At 45.4% G+C, this 21,979-nt stretch overlaps 1 protein-coding gene across 4 annotated transcripts in view; it reads right to left on the reverse strand.

The window, feature by feature from the left end:
* The window catches only part of LOC130117211 (pikachurin), a 72,946-nt gene that overhangs the window by 7,175 nt on the left and 43,792 nt on the right, over nucleotides 1-21,979 (reverse strand). For 3 of the 4 annotated variants that reach the window (XM_056285399.1, XM_056285389.1, XM_056285407.1), the window contains 7 exons: nucleotides 7,282-7,426; nucleotides 6,551-6,740; nucleotides 3,977-4,102; nucleotides 3,256-3,499; nucleotides 2,902-3,013; nucleotides 2,376-2,492; nucleotides 739-919 (listed from right to left, as the gene is read on the reverse strand). In XM_056285399.1, the coding sequence (XP_056141374.1) occupies nucleotides 739-919; nucleotides 2,376-2,492; nucleotides 2,902-3,013; nucleotides 3,256-3,499; nucleotides 3,977-4,102; nucleotides 6,551-6,740; nucleotides 7,282-7,426 (1,115 nt within the window). Of the gene's footprint in view, nucleotides 1-738; nucleotides 920-2,375; nucleotides 2,493-2,901; nucleotides 3,014-3,255; nucleotides 3,500-3,976; nucleotides 4,103-4,393; nucleotides 4,576-6,550; nucleotides 6,741-7,281; nucleotides 7,427-21,979 lie in introns of those variants that run through there. The other variant, XM_056285418.1, reaches the window with a different exon arrangement.

Below are 21,979 nucleotides of genomic sequence, written 5' to 3' on the forward strand. Positions count from 1 at the left end.
ATATTTAGTGTTGTGCAGTTCTATTTTCACTCTATCGACAACAGACAGACATGCCAGAATCAAATTCTCAAGAGCTCATATAAACCCAGTACCAAAGGCCACATCACATTTCTTTTCACACAGCTCCAAATAAGCCTAGCTCTGTTTACTGCGGCATCGCCTGATATCAGTCATCCCTGAAAACTCTCCAAACATAATCCACCATGCTGTGATATCGCAGTCTTTTTTCTAACGTGTTTCTTCACACTTTCCCTGCAATGCATCTGCAACTACTCCCCTGTGCTGGTAGACATGACCTGACACAGTTCAGCCCCCCACCTCCAATACTGCCTACTCGTGGATGATTCATAGGATTTTACCAATTCATGAGAATCTCCAGCATGTTTGCTCCCTTATGAAGCAGAAATGCAAAATAAATCTTCAGATTACCAGTGGAGTGCTGAATGAACTAGTCTGGATACATACAAGGCTCCAGACTACCTGATGAGATGTTGAAATTCTTAGAGAATGGGCCCTTTTTTATGAGTTGAATGGATTTTGGACACAAAAGATGACTTTGAGGAACAAGAACAAGCTGTCACCTTTTCAGAGGGGGGTCTTTATTGCCCCTCAGCAGCAAAAAGTGTGGAAGAAAATGTCACCTGCAAACAAATCATCCAAATTCACCGCTCTAACACTGTAGCTAACGTAGTATGCATGGATGGAACAAAACACGATTTACAGTGAATGTGTACTGACCTTTCTGACAGTGTCTGCCATCATACCCAAGAGGGCAATCACATTCGTATCCATCCCACTTTGGCCTGCAGGTCCCTCCGTTGGCACAGGGACCGTCCACACATGGGTGTGCTGCATTTGCTACATTAACCCCACCAGCGGAGCCTGTTGTTATCAGGATGGTACGGTCATTGAGTGCCAGCTGGTGGAGACGGAGAGACACAGGGATTAGATGTGGAGAAGAGAGAGGGAGAAGAAGGGAGGATGTATAAAGAGATGTAAAGTTTCTGATGGGAACTTGTCATACTATACTGTATCTACACCAAGTCTACCGGTGTAAATTTAATTTTAAAGCAATTTAAAGTATCTTCCTGTCTTTCCTGTTACCTCCACTGAAGAAGTCATAATTTTTGCCCTAGTTTTTGTGAGTTTGTCTGTCTAATGTTAACATATCTCAAACACAGATAGATGGATTCTCATTAAATTCTGTCGCCAGATGGGTCTTATGAAGAGGAATAATTAATTAGATGTTGATGGTGATTTTTGGTATGCATTTAAAGATTTTTGTGAAAAATTAATAGCATAATGTTAGAAATCTATCTGAGTCGAGAGGACTGTTCACAGTTCAAGCTAATGATATTATGATACCAATTTAAATGTCTGTAACCACCTCACCAACACTTTAAGCTAGCTCATGTATTTTCTTGAATGTGAATGAGATGTAAAGTGAATGTAAATGAAAATGAATATGAGATGTAATGAAGGGAACCATTCAGCCTTGGCCCAAGCTTGCACTTTGCAAGTGCTATTGTTTTAACTCATGTTGAGCTCTTACAATATTGTCAGTCAAACAAACAAAACAATCCACATCCACCTCATGTTCTCTTCCCCACGTCTGAATCCATCCCCAAGCACGAGTATTAATAAAAAGAGAAGTTAGCCTTTTTCACTTGCCAAATGCCTCATTTTTATTTATTTATTTATTTTTGGGGATCCCCTCCCCCTTTTTCTCCCCAATTGCACCTGGCAAATCACCCTGCTCTCTGAGCCGCCCCGGTCACTCTCCGAGCCATCCCGGTCGCTGCTCCACCCCCTCTACCAATCCGGGGAGGGTTGCAGACTACCACATGTCTCCTCTGATACATGTGGAGTCGCCAGCCACTTCTTTTTACCTGACAGTGAGGAGTTTCACCAAGGGGATGTAGCGCATGGGAGGATCGCACTATTCCCCCCAGATCCCCCTCCCCCCGAACAGGTGCCCTGACTGACCAGAGGAGGCGCTAGTTAGTACAGCGACCAGAACACATATCCACATCCGGCTTTCCACCCACAGACACGGCCAATTGTCTGTAAGGCCGCTCGACCAAGCTGGAGATAACACGAGGATTCAAACCGGCGATCCCCGTGTTGGTAGGCAACAGAATAGACCACAACACTACCCGGATGCCCCAAATGCCTCAGTTTAATAATCTTGTTTTGAATCTGTCACAGTCTGTGAAGATTTCAAAATGAGATTATCAAAACAGAGCAGAAGAACAGAGTCTCTAACCTTTACTGGTCTCCGTGTTAAACATATGTTAGAATATTATCAGATGAAAACATAAACTCTTACTTTTATGACATGCATGTTTTTGAGAGTGTAATAACCCTAGTCATACCTTCTGGACTGCTCCAGTGAACGGCCGCCTCACCCCTGCAGTACTCTTGGTTTTATCATATGCTGGTACTCCACCAATATAGAGAGGTGAACTGCATTTAATCTGAGTGAACGCTCCCTTCAGGAAAAAGTATGGGAGAGGTAAACAGTCTGAGATGGAGCAAGAAGAAATCCATATCAAATCAAAGTAAAAGAAGTTCAGTGAAAAGAGCCCAAACCTGTTTATACAAACTTTTTAAGACTTTTAACGTCCTGCAACAACTTGTACAAGCATGTGACTTCACATGCAGTGCTTATTTCAACATAATGTCATCTTTTTAACTGATTCACAACACTAACTTTGCCCCTGTGTAGCAAATACTGGTGGAACATGAATGAAAAACAGCTGAATCCATCATGAAAGCAGAATTTTTTTTGTTGGTGGATTATATCTGTGCCGGTGAATGGCACCATATCACAATCATGAATTAGTTGTCAAAGAAAAACATATCTGCAGAAATAAATGCAGTTAATCAGGTTTAAAATACCTCAGAAATTCCTTCAACGGGCCTCTGGTTGTCCACCTGTAAGATGCCACTCTTCGCTGTCCGAGTCACTCTCAGCTCATGCCATGCACCCATACTGACTGACTCATCACTCCTAGAAGAAAAAAAAAACATTGCATAGATAAAGGGTATCTTTGAAGAGGTTACATCAGCAATAAAAAAAAATACAGAATAGAATATTTCGCTGCAATAAATGGGGGGGGAAAAAGAGAGGACGTTTGAACATCTGTTCACTAGTCCAAAATTAAATCAATGTCTTAATTTTTCTTAAAACACATTCAGTCTTCATTTTTCCTAAATGAGACACATTAAGATAAGGACCCAACTATTTGATACCTCATTGAAGCCCCTCCAGAACCACAGTCAAATCTGAACTCTACGTATCCATCCACCAGATTGATGGCTAGGAAGTCTCCGCTGAATGCATCCTCGCTGTACAGCAGCGTCCCGTCAGGCATGGACGGTCGGAACGTCAGCTCGAATTCGATGAAGGACAGATAACTCTGAGAGGACTGGGGCCACGGGACGATGGCGTAAGAAAACACAGTCTCATTGAAGAGGGGAAGGGAGAGGGAGAAACCTGAGGGGAGGGAGAGAGAAGGGAGTTGACAAGGAAGGGAGGGAAAAATGGGTGAAGTAAGGAGAGAAAGAAGAGGAGGAACTTGGAACAAGATAAGGAGGGAAGTGGAGAAAATGGAAGAAGCAGTTGGGGAGGAAAAGGGTTAGAGCGAGAGGAGTCCGTACGGATGAGCAGTGAAAAGGCATGGGGAGAAGGGGAAAGGGAAATCCAGAGAAGAAAGACATGAGAGACCGAATGTGCATGTTATAAAAGGGGAAGACAGGTGATACTTAAAAACGGTTCTTTTTCTGATTGTTGACCTACTCTCTTTCCTTCTACAACCTGTAGGTGCAGCAAGGTGCACTTGTGCATGCGTGTCTCATGGTGTAAGATGAAAGGACAAAGATTTTCTACATTTCACCCCTGCAGACTTACACGGGTATACATGTTAAAGTGCATGGGAGAAAAAGAGAGAGAGGGAAAAAAAAGATAACTCACTCTCTTCACAGAGAAGCCCTCTGAAGCCCAGTGGGCATAGACAGATGTAGCCGTCAGCGCGGTTGGCAAAGCAGACCCCTCCATTGGCACAGGTGACCAGGTCACACACACTGTCGCTGCACTCACCTGAAACAGAGAGGAAAGGGCACAGAAACAGTTAAGGACATCCCAATATGAAGAGATGGATCCACATATATGCACATGGTGACAACTTCATTTCAAAGCGGTGCACAGGCAAGAGTATGCTGTGAACACACCAAAAAAAAAAAAAAAACTATTTTGTGCATTGAAGTTACAGCTCACCTTAAATTCATCTTTCATTTTCAGACACACTATTTTTAGGAGCATGTGCTAGTCAAACTAAAGAGCATTTGAAGGACAGATATAGGTGCAAGCATACACAGTGACTCCACTCACCCCATTACTACTACTACTACTACTTTCGGCTGCTCCCATTAGGGGTTGCCACAGTGGATCATCCATTTCCATTTCTTCATGTCCTCTGCATCTTCCTCTGTCACACCAGCATGTCCTCCCTCACCACATCCATAAACCTCCTCATTGGCCTTCCTCTTTTCCTCTTCCCTGGCAGCTCTATATTCAGCATCCTTCTCCCAATATATCTAGCATCTCTCCTCCACACGTCCATCCACTCACCCCACTAATCTCGCATAATAGAGGAAGAGCAAAGATTGAGATGCCAACAATTTACACTTCTGGAGTAACAAACACTACCACATTACCAGGATTACAAGTCTTACTCACTAGAGAACAACTGCCACCTTATTTGTCTTTATAAACATGTGTAAACTCTATGTGGAACTTAATCTGTGGGCCTGCCTGAGGAAGGCCAACATTACATAACCATAAAGGATAAAATAGAGGGCAAGACAGCTACCAGAGAACTGAATTTTGATCACTGTAAAGTCAAATAACAGCTTCAAAATTGATTTTGTTGTCTGGCGTAGTCTCATCCAACATTTTTCTCTATGCTTAAGGGTATTCTCCTATGAACAAATAGTATTTTATACAGGCTCTTTAATTACAAGAGCTTGGGAATGCTTTGGCAGCATAATACAGCAGGTACAGAGAGAGACCACAAGTGTTCAATCAAAATGCATTATTTATCTAACAAAACAATTCTGGGATTCTGTTTAATTTCCATTCAACTACAACTTTGGGTCCTGACCATTTGTTTAAACAACTCAAGAGATTTATTAAGAAACCAAAAACTGTAGTCATACCAGTCAAAAAAAGAGATGATGACTGATTGTTGTTGATTTTTTTTTTTTGTTTGACATCAATGATGCTGATGACTGTGCCACTTTACACAAGATAACTGGAATTGTTTCTTTCAACATATATCGCTATCCACATTTGTAGCCCCACCGGGGCCCTGCTGTCAGAACAGTTGTCTGCCCATATTCAGACACAGTATAATCGATTCTGACTAAAGATGGCCTAACTGTGCTGTGTCTACTGAACTGGAGGGTGGCGATAAATCCATTAATCAATCGGTCAGATTGATAATCCACTGGCCTGGACAGTGTGCCAAAGTATACCGAAGACACCTCCACTAGAGCTGGAGTCTATTTTCTATTGCAAAGGTTGGTTTTCTTCCAAAATCCTTATTTTTCCACAAGAGGGCTCTATGTCAGACATTTTAAATAATATGGGAGAATTAATGTAGTCAAATTACCAAACCACGTTTTACCAACGAAACTGCATTTTCATTTTAAATGCCCCAAATAAACAGCAGCACTAGGCTAAACAGTAAATGAACCCAGCACCAATCCCATTCATACAAAAGTCTAATCTCTACATACTGTAATGATCATGATCAGAACCAGTTTTGTTGGCCATGTTATTATGTACATACGAGGAAACTGACTTAGTGGGTTGCTCAATCACAAAATTATATAAAATGTCATATCAGCATTCACCAAAAGACATTCAGTCATCACTCAGATGCTATGCCTTAAAATTCACAACATTAAGTGTGCATTACAATGAAAGGAACACAATGAATGTGCCATCTACTGCTTTCTCACAGGAAACGCCTAACGAAATGAAATCCTATATTCAATTTGATGAAGAGAGAAAATGATAATGATCAAAAACTACATGGGAACATTCCACAAATAAGGATTAATCTTATTCCTAGACAACAAAATTGAAGAGAGCTTTGTTAAGCTGCCACTCTTTCATTCTGTGCAAATGTTCCCTTCAAAGAAACAATCACCTAAACCAAATAAAGGTGGTATAAATAGGGAGGTCATTGATGACAAAAACACTAATGAGGTCGTGAAAAAAGAAGCACCAAAATGATAGAAACGTTTAATTTCTGAACAGCGCAAACAAGCGACTTCATTAGTCGTTCACTCTCTGAACCATTGGCAGAGACCTAAACAAGCTCCTGGCTTGCACAGCTGTTTCATATCAACTATAATGAAGTGCAACAACAGGGATGCCGCTTTATTATAGGCAACAAAACCACAATAAAAAAGTAACAACCATAAGACACAGTAAAAAAACGAACATTTTCACACAAACTCTTCACAGTGAAGAACTCACCTACATCGGCCCCGCTAAGAGCTTTGCCCAGGGGCCAAGGTCTGATGTCCATTGCCTTGTTATTGATGGTCAGACTCTGAAGGCACCCCATGAAGCCACGATTGGTTCCTGTTGCTCTGACCAGCCAGTACGCATTAGGTGATCCCCCCACATACAGTGGCGACCGAAAGGTGATCTTGGTGTACTGGCCCTGCAAAATAAATCGCCGGAAAGGAAGAAATAACCTTATTTCAATGAGCAATGACATATCCAATTTGAACAACCTCCAGGTCTTCCAAAATCTGGAGAGCTACCAGCGTGGTGACATTTGCATAGCATCTCTGCTGTTTGTGGATGACGTTGTCTTTTTGGCTTCATCAGGCTGTGATACCGAAGGGTAACGAAGTTGGGATGAAGGTGGGAAAGTTGGGGGAGTGGGGAAGTTAAATCTCGGGGTCTTACTCATAAACGAGGAAAAAATTGATTATAATGCTGACATTTAAATTGGTGCAGTGGTTAAAGCAATGCTGGCATTGTACCAGCTGTGGCAGTAAAGTGGGTGCTGAGCCATAAAGCACAACACAGTTTCTCCAGTCAGTCTTTGTTCTAACTTTCAGCAATCGCCATAGCTTCTGTGTATTGAGTGAAAGAATGATATGCAAGCAGTAGATATTAGGTCTCTCTGCAGAGTGGCAGGAACATGGGCATTATGAGGCACTTTGTTCAGTAGCTACGGTATAGGTTGCTCTTACCTGTGAACGTCCGGAAATGGGGTTGTCATTGTCCATGCGGAGCCAGCCGCTCATGCCATCTCTGAAGATGGTGACTGTATGCCACTGACCGAGGACGACACGACTCTCGCTAACTATCTGAGCTGCTCCTGTGCCACAGTTAAACCTGGGGGACAAGAGAGAAAAGGTAGCTTCATATGTTGCATTTGAATAACTGTCAGAGAACTACTGCTAAAATAGCGCAAATTTTAATGTCAAAGATTATATTCATCAAGATGGCACCGAAGACGGTAGCCTCAGTTGTACGCTGTCTGTGAATGTTCTCATTCATCCAGGTCATGGTTATCCAAAGGAATTGAATCAAGTGCAACTGGACTTTATATATATATCCGTGAAGACGTTTCGCCTCTCATCCAAGAGGCTTCATCAGTTCATGCCTTTCTGACTAGACCAACCTAGTCTGACTGGCTGGTGATGAAACTCAGATATTTATCCTCTTTGGAGTCGTTATAAGAGCTAACGATGTCCATGGCTCTTTGTGAGCCGATGTTAAGCAGCGACGGTCATTGGGGGTGTTAGTTTCGACTTCGTTAGTGCTCCATTCAGTGATCATGAGTCGTTGGAGCCGTTAGTGACCGACTGTTATTCTTGGAGGCTAAGCTTCTTGAGTCTCCTGGGTAGAGATGAACAGACAGCATTGTAAGTGGGAGATAGGTGGTGTCGCAGACCTCCTCCTCTGTTGAGGGATGGTTTTTCCAGTTTCGCATAGATGGCTTCCTACACCCCTCTTTCAAACCATCTATCTTCCCTGTCAAAAATGTGTACGTTGCTGTCCTCGAAGGAGTGTGTCTAATCCTTTAGGTGTAGATAAACTGCTGAGTCTTGTCCTGAGGAGTTTGGCCTTCTGTGTTGGGCCATCAGTTTGTGTAGTGGTCGTTTGGTTTCTCCTATGTATAGGTCAGTGCAATCCTTATTGCATTGTACAGCATACACCAGATTGCTTTTTTGGGTGTGTGGTACACGGTCTTTGGGATGAACCAGTCTTTGTCGGAGTGTGTTGCTGGGTTTGAAGTATACCGGGATGTGGTGTTTGTTAAAAATTCTCCTGAGTTTCTCGGAGACCCCAGAAACATACGGGATGACTATGTTATTCCTTCTGTTCCTTTTCTCCTCATCGCTCACCCGGTTGGTCTTTTAGGAGAAACCAAACAACCACTACACAAACGGATGGCCCAACACAGAAGGCCAAACTCCTCAGGACAAGACTCAGCAGTTTATCTACACCTAAAGGAGAAGACACACTCCTTCGAGGACAGCAACGTACACATTTTGGACAGGGAAGATAGATGGTTTGAAAGAGGGGTGTAGGAAGCCATCTATGCGAAACTGGAAAAGCCATCCCTCAACAGAGGAGGACGTCTGCGGCACCACCTATCTCCCACTTACAATGCTGTCCTTTCATCTCTACCCAGGAGACTCAAGAAGCTTAGCCTCCAAGAACAACAGTCGGTCACTGACGGCTCCAACGACTCATGACCACTGAATGGAGCACTAACGAAGTCGAAACTAACACCCCCAATGACCATCGCTGCTTAACATCGGATCACAAAGAGCCACGCATATCACTACCTCTGATAACGATGGGCGTTCCTAAACATCGGAACACAAAGAGCCAAGGACATCTATAGCTCTGATAACAGCTCCAAAGAGGATAAATATCTGAGTTTCATCACCAGCCAGTCAGACTAGCTTGGTCTAGTCAGAAAGGCACGAACTGATAAAGCCTTTTGGATGAGAGGCGAAACGTCTTCACAGATATATACCAAGTCCAGTTGCACTTGATTCAATTCCTTTGGCTCAGTTGTACGCTCTCTTGTAGTTTTTCTGTTTTCATTTATTTGTTTAGTTTCCAGCGCCCACTCACTGATCACATACAGCAGGGAAGAACTTTTAAGCCTCCAACTATCCACTGGACAAACTGAACAGACTTTTTTACCGACTTTAACTGAACACTTTAACAAAGGTCCTGCCGAGATCTTGATTTGTACAGCCCTGTGCGGACTACGACGAAGACGCCGAAGGGGAAAGCGAGCCGGAGCGCTCATTAAACTGCGACAGTGGGGATTTAGAACTGCACTCCCATCAATCCACCTGGCAAATGTCCGCTCTCTGGCCAACAAGATGGATGAACACTAAAGTATACTTCATCTGCCGCAGTTCCAACTCCTCTGGGTGGACCACGAAACGGAGCTATCGGGGAAAAAACGGGGTGGCAGCATATGCTTCTACATAAACGAACGTTGGTGTACGGATGTCACAGTTTTGAAGAAATCCTGCAGCCCTCACTTAGAGACCTTTTTCATTGACTGTAAACCATTCTATTCACTGCGGGAATTGTCATCATTTATTCTGGTTGCTGGCTATATCCCAACCCAGGCCTGTGTTAAAGAGGCGTTAAAACACTTGGGCTGATCACATTACAAACTACTGCTGCTACTACTTTCGGCTGCTCCCGTTAGGGGTCACCACAGCGGATCAACCGTTTCCATTTCTTCCTGTCTTCTGCATCTTCCTCTGTCACACCAGCCACCTGCATGTCCTCCCTCATCAAATCCATAAACCTACTCTTTGGCCTTCCTCTTTTCCTCTTCCCTGGCAGCTCCATATTCAGCATCCTTCTCCCAATATACCCAGCATCTCTCCGCCACACATGTCCAAGCCATCTCAATCTTGTCTCTCCTGCTTTGTCTCCAAACTATCCAGTTACATCAAGTTACAAACATGGAGTGCAAATATCCAGCTCCCTACTCATTATCCTTGGGGATTTTAACAGCCTCAGCCACGAACTGCCAAAATACAGACAGCATGTTAAATGTCTCACCAGAGACAAAAAACACTGGATCATTGCTACACAATATTAAAGAATGCCTATCACTCTGTCCCCCGTTCAGCCCTGGGCCTCTCTGGTCACTGTCTGATTCATCTTATCCCAACCTGTGTTGAAAACTGTGAAGAAATTGACCAGTTGAGTCAAAACTGGAGCTCCAGGCCTGCCTTGACTACACTGATTAGAGTGTTTTTGAGGCTGCACCTAGAGACCTGGATGAACTTACGGACACTGTGACATCTTACATCAGTTTTTGTGAGGATGTGTGCATGTCCACCAAAACCTTCTGTACCTTTAACAACAATAAGCCCTGGTTCTCAGCTAAACTCAGGCAGCTTCATCAGGCCAAAGAGGAAGCCTATAGGAGTGGAGATAGGATCCGGTATAACAAAGCCAGAAATACACTCACAAAGGAGATCAGAGTGTCAAAAAGGTGCTATTCTGAAAAGTTGAAAAACAGGTTTTCTGCCAACAACGCAGCATCACTCTGGAGCAGTCTGAAAGACATTACCAGCTACAGGGGACCATCCCCCCACACTGCAGGGAACCATCAAGTGGCCGATTATCCAAATGGGTTTTTACTGCAAGTTTGAAAAGCAAACTTTTACCCCCCTCCCCCTCTCCCGCCACAATACACAACCAACTGCACTCCCTGCCAGCCAGACTTCTGAGGATCTGCACGCTTCCAGACACTTCCGGGTCCCACCGCTGCCACCTATAGAGGGTTTTCACATTACGTCACCAATCCGGAAGTCGGCCATATTTGAGGCACTCAATGTAAACAACTCAAGTGGACCAAATTTTTCTTTACTTCTTGCTTTTTTACGTTACTTTTCTTGCTCAAAATGGTTAATTATTGTCATGTCTTTGGCTGCACAAATCGCTCGGACCGGGAAAAGCATCTGGAGCATTCCAGATTGCCAAAAGTCATTCTAAACCAGGGAGTGCAAAAAAAACAGTTGGAGGAAAGGAGACGTTTGTGGCTAGCAAAGCTGAACCAGGACTTCAAACTGTGCTATATTTCTCATTATTGTATTCCAGGTAAAAAGTCTGACCTGTACAAGAAGGATGACCCAGATTGGGTGTCATCTGTTGATATGACAGGAAAGCAAGATCCACAATCACCTAAAGAGAGAGTAACATCACGCTACAAGCGTCGTATGGCTAGAACCCAATAGAAACTGAAGGCTGATGCTGCCAATTCCTTGCTTCTTGTGGACAAACCAGTTGCTGATGATTCCACCACAAGTGATTATGTCAGTGATAATCTGTGCAGTATTGGGACTCAAACTGAAATGACTGGTGATGTTATTGATTATATGACCAGTGAACTGCAAAATCTGAGAACAGAAAACATTCAGGTGCATTCTGATGTGGAACATTTGTCCTCTACCTATGACGAAAGTGCATTTGTGGGTAAAGATGAAAAGGTTTCATTTTTCACTGGTCTACCTACGTTCCAGATTTTGTTAGCTCTCTTTACATACCTGAGTTCCCGCCTCCCTATGAAAAAGTCACTTCATCCATTCAAGGTGCTGATGCTGACATTGATGCAACTAAGGCTTAATGTTTCTATAACCTTCCTGTCTTATGCATTCAAAGTGTCAATATCCATTGCTTCTAGGGTATTCACTGATGTCATTGATGTCATGTTCATTCGCATGAAACCGCTTGTTATATGGCCAGAAAGAGAACAGTTGCAAAAAAACAAAAAAAAAACATGCCAATGCAATTCAGAAAACATTTTGGAGGAAAATGTGTTGTTATTCTCAACTGCTTTGAAGTGTTTATCGATCATCCATCTAATCTTATGGCCAGAGCAGAAACATGGTCTTACTACAAGCACCATAATACAGTTAAATTTTTGATTGTTATTACACCACAGGGCACAGTCTCATACATATCAAACGCATGGGGAGGAAGAGCTAGTGATAAGTTAATAACTGAAAACTGTGGCATTTTAGACACCATTCCTGGTGATTTAGTTCTTGCTGACTGTGGCTTTGATATTCAGGATACTGTAGGTTGCATGATGGCTCAAGTCAAAATCCCAGCCTTCACTTGTGGGAAGTCGCAGTTAGCTCCAGTTGATTTAGAAACCACAAGGAAAATTGCTCATGTTAGAATTCATTTTGAGCGTGTGACCGGTAGTGTGCGCCAGAAATATTGTATTTTGGGGGGGCCATAGCCAATTGATTTCTTGATGTGTAAGGATAATGACAGTTTTAGTACCGTGGACAAGATTGGCCTTGTCTGTTGTGCTCTGGTGAACCTTTGCCTATCAGTTGTTGATTTCAACTGAAGTGTCTGGGCTGGGCAGTATGTCAACATAATATTGATCATGTGATATGAGACTATCGTAATATGGCATAGGCCAAGTGTTGTCTTATCCTGGTTTTAAAGGCTGCCTTACAACAAAGATGTACTTTTCTGAACTTACCATTGTTCCATTATTTGGCTTTACCCACTTAGTCATTATATCCACATTACTGATGATTGTTTATCAAAAATCTAGGCCCAATGTGTAAATACTTTGTGCAAGCTCCAATAGCTAGGGAAGGAAATCATCAGAACAACACAAATGTATTAAGAGAATACAAACTTTATTAGTCATTGCATCTTCAAAAAATACGAGTACGGAAATAAAATAAAATATTTAAATACATCTTTCAGCTTTATCCAAACAAAGCGACTGAAGTGCTTAAGAACAAGTTTCTAGACTGGCTGCAATTAGCCTGTACATCACAGATGTACATTTAGAAATGTCACATCTCAATAAGAATGTATGAAGCTTCACAATGGTTTACTAAAAAAGAAAAAACTGAGGTGTTTAATCAATACCTTTCTTGGTCCTTTTTGGCAGAAACTGAGGTAGCCTGCGGCAGTTGGGACAATACAATTTTCCTTTTGGCGCAACTTCAACATTAACACATGAATAGTGAAACCACTGACATGACATTTTGCATTGTCACACAAAATCATCTGACCAAACTCAACCTGGTCACAGGAACACCAGGTTTTTTCTTGCTCACTGGCACTTGTGACATTAGAACCATCTGAAACAGCAGGTACAGAGACGCCAGGTTGTGGGGACACACTTGCCATGGTGTAGAACTTGCCAACTAGCTCTGGCATAATGGCAGTGTCAAAAATGTGCTTGCTTTGCTGACATATCATGCCCCAGAACTCTTCTTCAAATAAAATGTGCTCAACATGCAGATCTTTCTCTCTCCAAACAGCAAAATAGGCAGATTCCAGTTTGCACACACCAAGCTGAGTTTGCACCTGGTAGAAATACTGGTGGTTTCTATTTAGCTTCAGTTTTCCTTCACCATCCTTCTCCATGTAAAATCCTGAAACACTAGCCTTCTCCACATAAAACCCTGAAACACTATCCAACTTCTCACTTTTATCACAGAATGGACATTTAATTTCAAGTTCACTGACACCACAACAATCACAAGAAACTAGGCCATCTGGGGAAGCACCCAAGAATGGCACACTTGGATTTATAAAGAAACCTGTGTTGTGCACTATCACATTTTCATGAGATTTCTTATGTTCGTCTGTAAACATATCACGAGCAAATTTCTCATGAGTACAACCCCAGGTAGTGGCTTTTGATGTACATTTGTACGATTCGGGATAGCATACACTTTTTATAAAGCTCTGAACTGGTTTACTTGGATCAGTGTAACATGCAGTTTTCATTTTAGACACTAATTCGACCAGCACGAAATTGAAACCACAGTTTAGAAGAAGCTTGATCCCGTATAGTTTCCTCAACTGCCTTTGCTTGCTCCTCTTGATACTGAAATTTCAACATTATTACAAACAGAAAATACATCACTATAGTCCACCATGTGAACTGCTTCCTCGTTTCGCAATTCACTCAACACCAGAGGAAAGTTTTCACCAATCGGTTTGGGAACAAAACAATCTGAATAAGGCTCAAACAGGGACAAAATAGCAGACTTTGAGCCAGTTGTGCTAAGAGCATTGAATAATGATGCCAATTCGTCACTGGATGGAGGTGGTGTTTTGCTTACTTCAGGGGTAGACGTAGCGCTTTCTTTTTCAAGTGACTGTACATGACCAGCATAGTCACTCTTAGCAGCTATTTTACTTTATATGCCTTTGGTGCAGTGAAGTCGATCTTTCGACATTCCTTGTACTCCACCTTTAACATTGCAGTAGGTAACAGCCAATACGCCTTTCCCTGCATCACCGTCTTTGAGTCCCACAACTTCACTGTTGCTTCAATCAGGAACAACAAGGCAGCAACATGAGTGCACATCTCCCCCAGGCCAGCCATACAGGTACAGTGGGCTCCACGGATCCTACCCGAACGCTCAGCAATTATCCAGGGTTCCAGGGGTTTTTCTCGTATTCGTTGGGAGTGGAGTACCTAAATAAGTAAATAAGGCTATTAGACTCGAAATCCTAAAAAAATATTAGATATTTAAATTCCCAGAATATAAATAACCAGTTGATCTAGGTCACGTTAGTAAGTTAATGTTAGCATCACTTACCTTGGCTTTCACAACACACGTCATTGATGAGCTGATACTGTGCTTCTCTCACCCATCCACACTCTATCTGGTTGTAGGCTTCCAAACCTTTAAAAGCTTTAAGGTCTTCAGCTGTGTATGGGCTTGGGGAGAAAACTAGGTAGCTGACTATATCAGGATAGGAAACAAAGGGGTCATCGTTGATCCAAGAAGGATCCAGTTGATATAGATCTTCACCCCCGATTAACCTTGTCAGAATATCGTGCTCTTTCTTGCTGACTGGGTCCTTCAATGTAAGTTTGAGCAGCTTCCACTCGTTTTGCTGTCGTTTTCCTTGATTTAGACAAACTAAAATCGGCGTAAATTTGCAGTCCATTCTGTTGCTGCGGCTTGTTTACATTGAGTGCCTCCAATATGGCCGCGCATCCGGGTTTCCGCGTAAATCGTGACGTCGGCGCAAACGCTCTATGTAACCAATTTATTTCCTCGCCCGCTGCGAGATTCGATCCATAGTTGTACTGCACCACAAGGCAACATCGCTAATCGCTCGACTAAAAAGACGGCTGACCCCCTGGCAAGCGGCCAGTGAGTCTTTTTGCAGGTTACGTATGTAAAGTGCTAAGTGGCACCTCTTTCCGAAGCTTTTCTTGCGTTCCACTGTTACATCCTGATATTACGGCCGCGCCGTCATAACTGCCTGATACTTGCATTGAGATCAATGTTTAATTGACAGAGTATTTTTGATACTGTTCAGTAGGGAGTCTGCATCCAATCCGTCAGCCGGGGTAAAATGTAATTCCTCGTGCGTAACCTTTGTTCAAATAACGTACCACGACAGAGATTTGCTTTTTCTTACTCACGTCTTTACTCTCATTTACCATGAATGCAAAATACTCTGCCTCCCTCACTTCATTACTGATTTCTTTTCTCAAAATCTCATTTTGAATATCATGGTTTGTGTATTTGGCGTTTAATGGGTTGTTGGCGATCTTTTTGGCTACCGTACGGTCAAACATACCGATTACATGCAGCAGTTCAGTGAAATTCCCCCTGTTGAATGACTGCTCACCTTCATCGTGACCTGAGCGATGCCTTGGCATGCTGTGTAGCGCAAACTCTCCACCACGGCCTTCGTGTACTGCCGATTTTCCTTGACAAGAGCCGAATGTCCCTTATCAAGTGTAACGGGGGCAGTCCTATGCTGTTCTATGCTGGTCAGCCTGCTGCACGCCCGTCACTCTCATCATTAGCTCTGCGTTGTGTTCTAGTTGGGTGGGGCCCCAGGTGTTGTGGGGGGCCCTCAGTCTCTCATCATCATCATCATCATGATCAAGGAAGGAGGGGGGACACACAGGACTCTATTTGGCCCACCTTGCCATTTATTTTGGTTTCAAACCCTTCGACAACCGTCCAGTCCTCCAGCGGGAGCGGTGTTTCTTACGGACGTGGGGGTCGAAGTTCAACCACTGCCCGGACTCCACTCGTGTGCGTTAGAAGTAGAAACCGTCCACGGGACTCCGATGTAAGAAAGGATAAACAAGTATTTTATCCTACAGCTTGCAGTATCTTCTTACAGGGATACTCAAGGTTACGTTCTCCTCAACCAGCAAAACTGTCCCACGGTAAGAAACACGTGTGTCTCGGCTCGATTGCTGCTTGAGACTCCTCCCACAAAACAAAAATGGCCTCTCCCGCGTTCCGTCTTCCGTGTACCCATAAGACTTCTCTCTTAAAGCGACAGTACACGTATATGACGGTCGTTGTAAAACACATAAAAGTAAATAATGACATAAAATAAAATGTAGTAAACACAAATAACAGCACACAGACAGGATTTGGTGATATTTCATACTCAAACAAAATAAAATAAAAACATTAATTTTAACCTGGTTACATTCACCCCTCCTGAAATTCACCAACATCCTGACAGCAGGATAAAAAGAGAAAGAGGAAAGGAAAAGCCCATCACTGACTACTGGCACAAGTGAAAAGAAGGACCTAGTCCTCCAGTCAACTTAGGAGCTACCTCGGTTACGAGGTCCAGAAAATAATGAGGTTGATCAAGTCTCAGAATTCCCTTAGATCAATGTGACGCCTGATACGCCACACCATGCACTTGGCCCAAAACAACCCTGTCTGATAGACACCTAATAACTCACATTAAACTAGTTTGAATGACTCCAACCTCCATCAAAGTTCAAACCCTCACACTCCATAGAAATGGCATCTGAGCCATAGATTCTATTAACCTGTTCACTGACCTCACCACCCTCCCTGTGCGTGTCCTAACCCGACCATCGCTCTCTACTTGTGTGCGTGAGACAGTGCGAGCTGCAACATCTGTATCGAGTGAGGGTGGTGCCCCTGTGTGCGAATCAGTGTGAGATATAACACCTACATCGAGTGAGTGTGATGCCTCTATGTGTGGTGCATGTGTGTTGTGTGGTGCGTGTGTGTTGGGTGGAGACTGAGCAGCGGCCCCCACAGGACTGACTACCAGACTAGACGGAATGAACTCTCCCGCTTCTGCCCACTCAGATCTAGGTGAGTCTCCAAGTGATGAGACTGCTTGCCCCACTGCATCCCCTGAGACCGTCAGGCCATCTGCACTGTCCTCCTCATCGGACCCTGCGCAGTCAAGCAACTGACTGGTTGTACTGGACTCCTCACCCTGATCTAACTCAGGAAGGGGCAAGAAGTTGACCTCCAACAAACGGTTCCTGTGCACCACCCTGGTGTGCCCCTCTGCATCCTGAATCTTGTAGACGTGGATATTGGGGTTGACACCGACAACCGTGTACACTCCGTTCTCCCATTTGTCAGCCAACTTTCTCTTCCCTCGCTCACTCTGGTTCGCAACCAAAACACGATCCCCGACAGACAGGACAGTGCCCTTGGCATGCCTGTTGTACTGTCGCGCCTGATGCTGCTGCTCAGCCGTGGAGTGCTTCTGAGCGATCTCCATTGCACTCCTTAGACAGGAAAGCAGAGACTGAGCATAAGAGTCATAATCAACAACGTGAGGGTCATGCAAAACCTGCCTGAACATAACATCCACCGGCAGTCTTGGGACACGCCCATACATCAGGAAGAAAGGCGCGTAACTCGTGGTCTCGTGAACAGTGGCATTGTACGCGAGCGTGAGAGAATGGATCTGCTGAGGCCACTGTTGCTTCTGCTGAAGCGGAAGGGAACGGAGCATATTCCCCATCGTGCGATTAAACCGCTCTGTCCCGCCATTACCCATAGGATGGTAGGCCGTCGTGTGGGACTTCGCTACACCCGCCAACCTGAGAAGCTCTGCAATCAGGTTGCTCTCAAAGTTTGTGCCCTGGTCAGAATGTATTCTCTCCGGAAACCCGTAAACACAGAATACATGATCCCAGAGTTTCTTGGCGACCTGCTTCGCTGTCTGATTGGCGCAGGGGAACGCGTGAGCAAGCTTAGTGAAGTGGTCAGTAACCACTAGGACATCGACCGACCGCTGCTTACTGTCCTCAGCGGACCAGAAATCCATACACACAAGCTGCATCGGTGCGGAGGTTTTAATGCTCTCCAGGGGCGCGCAAGCAGCTGGCTCTGGGGTCTTCCCAAACACACATCTCCGACAGCATCTGACATATGCTCTGATATCCCTCTCCATGTCAGGCCAATAAAAACGCTGCCTTGCAAGAGAGAGAGTACGGTCCTGGCCCTGATGACCAGCGTAATCGTGGATGCCAGACAGTGCCTTGTCTTTCAGACTCAAGAGGTAAAACATACTGAGACCTCCTCTGCTTGGACACTGGGTCCTTTGTCACCCTGTACAAGACACCATCATTGACTTCCAACTTCTCCCACTGTTTCAACAGCCTGAGGACCTTCTGGTCAGCACCATGCCTCTCACGCCTCGATGGCCGCTTCCGAACAGCGACAAAGGGCAACACCTTGGAGATGCAGGGGTCCTGCTCCTGACTCAACCTGAGCTCCTCGGTGGATAACATTGGCAGTGTATCCTGACCACCCGACAGATGCTGAACGTGCTGGACCAAACTGAGTGCTGTGAATACTGATGCATCAGGCCAGTCACATTTGGCTTGACAAAAAGCCCTGACCTCAGCTGCATCACAAGCAAACCCAGATCGCGCACTACTCAGTGTTTGGGACTGGCAACTGAGTCTGAAAACATCCTGCACAGAGTCCCCCTCAACCCCGTCGGCTTCCTGAACAAGGGCCGGGTAGGGCTCCCTAAGTAGCCTCTGACTGACGGGCTTGGAAAAAGGGTCGCGACTCAATGCATCCGCCACCACGTTTTTCTTCCCTGGCAGGTGTTTGAGATCGAAGGTGTAAGATGCCAACTTAGACACCCAGCGGATCTCACACGCGTCAAGCTTCGGCTTCGTTAGGAGATAAGTCAGCGGATTATTATCTGTCCAAACGGTGAAGCTTTGACCCTTCAGCCAGTGACTGAACTTTTCACAAACACTCCACTTCAGCGCCATGAACTCCAGTCTATGAGCTGGATACTTCCGCTGTGAGGCACTGAGGGACTTGCTTGCAAAACCAACAGGTCTGGCCTTGGACTCTCCTCGGGGCACTTGAGACAGCACCGCGCCGAGTCCGTCCAAAGACGCATCGACCGACAAAATGAAAGGCACCTCAAAGTCTGGATGGGCAAGCACCACACACTCCAGTAACATCGTCTTCAACAGATCAAATGCTTCCCCACATTCCACCGTCCAGTCTGCGGAGGTAAGATTACGGAAGCTGCCATGGGGCTTCTTATCCTTAGCCGACCTCCCCCTCCTCTTTTGTCCAGCTGTAAGGGCGAACAGGGGCTTAGCCACGGAGGAGCAGTTCGGGAGGAAATGCTGGTAGTAAAATACCATACCAAGGAAAGATTTGATCCTACGAACAGAAGGCGTGCACCCATCACCTTCCATGAGATCCTGCACTGTTATGTTGGAGATGACCTCTACTTTGGAGGGATCGACAGACACACCTCCGCCATCAACCACGTGGCCCAAAAACCGCACCCGCTTCTGCAGCAGATGACACTTCTTCGGAGCCAGTTTCAAGTTGTTCTCCCTCAACCTCTGAAACACAGTGCGGAGCCTCGACAGAGCCTCAACCTCTGACGGCGCGAAGACAAGAAGATCATCAAGATAGCACAAAAGCTTCGTGAAGTTCAGATCCCCAAAGATCCCAATCATCATTCTCATGAAGGCTGCAGGGCTATTACAAAGGCCCTGTGGCATGCGATTGTATTCATGCAACCCAAGGGGAGTCGTGAAAGCAGTGTACTTCTTGTCATCTTCATGCATTGGGATGTTGAAGAAGCCAGAGGTGAGGTCCATCGTACTAAAGAGGCAGTTACCACCCAGCGCGGCAAGACAGTCCGACTGGTGTGGCAAGGGATGAGCGTCTTTCAAGGTCCGAGCATTCAGCCATCTGAAATCAGTGCAGATCCGAAGCCCGCCATCCTTCTTCCATACCATAACCAGCGGTGAAGCGTATGCGCTCGAGGACTTCCGGATAATCCCTTTCTCCTCCATATCAGTGAGAACTTGTCTCAACTTCTGATAGTGGGCTGGGGGAACCCTCCTGTAGGGCAAGCGAAAGGGGCGCTCATCCACCAGATGGATGCGATGTGTGTATCCTGTGACCTCGCCACAGTCCAGAGAGTCCCTGGAGAAGATGTCATGGTACTCGGTGAGCAGCTGAGTGAGCTGGGACTTGCATGCCTCACTAACCTGACAGGAGCTGAGGTCAATGTCACTGAGTCCGAGCTCTGACAAACTCCTAGCCGGCTGGACAGGGGGACAGGCACTATCTGTGGCGTTGGACTCATGCCTCCCTGCAACTGATTGCAGTCCCTGGAAAACATTAAAGTCCTCAATCGCCAAGCATGGAAACACATCAGCCAACTTGCAGTTCCTTTTCAGTGTGATGGCTTTGTCAGATGGATTGACAACAGTCATGGGTACCCACCTATCACCCCAGAGCGGTGTGACAAGTCGACCTACGAGGACACTGCGTGGCATGGCCTTGGAGTCTGTCGGCTCCACAACAACAGTGCTTCCAGCTGACATAGGCACCTTAGCAGGAAGTCTGCCCCAGACTAAGTGCTCGTGCCTCGGTAAGAGTGTCACGGCCTGGGTGAGCTTAACAGTACCTATCTTCTCAGGAACTGCACCACCCCTCCAGCGCTCTACATTCGTGAACATGGACAAGAACTGTTCAACGTCAGGACTAGACGGATGTTCCTGTCTGGACGCGATGTCCCAGTACTCAGTACCACTCTTGAGTACATGGGCCACATGTTTAATGACGTTTGTGCCGACTATCAGATCATCATGCTGACCGGGCACGACCAGAGTGGGTATGACAAAGGAAACACCATAAAGCTGCATGTTGAGGTCATAAAAACCATCAGGCCTAGTCTCCAGACCACCGCAGCCAATCAAGACAATGTTCTCTTCAGGCTGCTGCTTCTCAGGTAAAACACCCCCAGAGCGGAGCTTCTCTACTGCATTTTCACTGATACTGCATGACATAGAGCCAGTATCCAACATGCCATTAAGCTGCACACTCTGGTTGATAAGAACAGGAGCATAGAACAAGTCACTGAAAGCCTGAATCCTCTGTGTCGCCTGAATGACCATACGCGAACCCTGAGGTGCTTTGGCACACTTGTCTTCATACAAGTGAGCCAGGTCGGAGACATCAGTGAGGGATACATCTACATTACCCACACCATCCCTCTCTAGGTGTGGGTTTAGTAGTTTAACGGACGAGACTGACGACCAGCTCTTCCACCAGGCTGAGAACGGAGCTGGTTGGGCGGCTGAGGGTGAGGACAGTCCCTCTTCCAATGACCAGGAGACAAACAGTTTATACATCGGTTCTCCCGGCTGCAGTGGGAAAATGTGGAGTGATCCGGAGACTTACAAACCCTGCACAACCGCTGCGGTGCGTCTGGCACCCGCCCTTGCGGCGCTAGCTGGCGGTTGAGTCCGCGTCGGTGTCTGGACCGCAGCGCTAACTGGAACCTGAGTCTGCATTGTGACCAAACGGTCTAGCAAGCTCACCAAACTCCTCATATAGTCATCACCGCCAAAGACAGGTGCGGGAGACGGTGTAGGACACCTTGCACAAAATGGTGTAGATGACGCATGAGCCGGGACGGGAGATGGCACCACCGGCACGGTCGTGTTCAAGTCGGGAGCCACGTCGACTACAGGGACATGAACCTGTGAATGGAACCTACGCTCTACCGCGCCTGCTTCACGTTGTCCACCTGCAGCAACACGGTACTTCCTCTCCAGCATGTGCTCATCCA

This window comes from Lampris incognitus, chromosome 1, assembly GCF_029633865.1.
Source record: "Lampris incognitus isolate fLamInc1 chromosome 1, fLamInc1.hap2, whole genome shotgun sequence".
NCBI classification, from domain to species: Eukaryota; Metazoa; Chordata; class Actinopteri; order Lampriformes; family Lampridae; genus Lampris; species Lampris incognitus.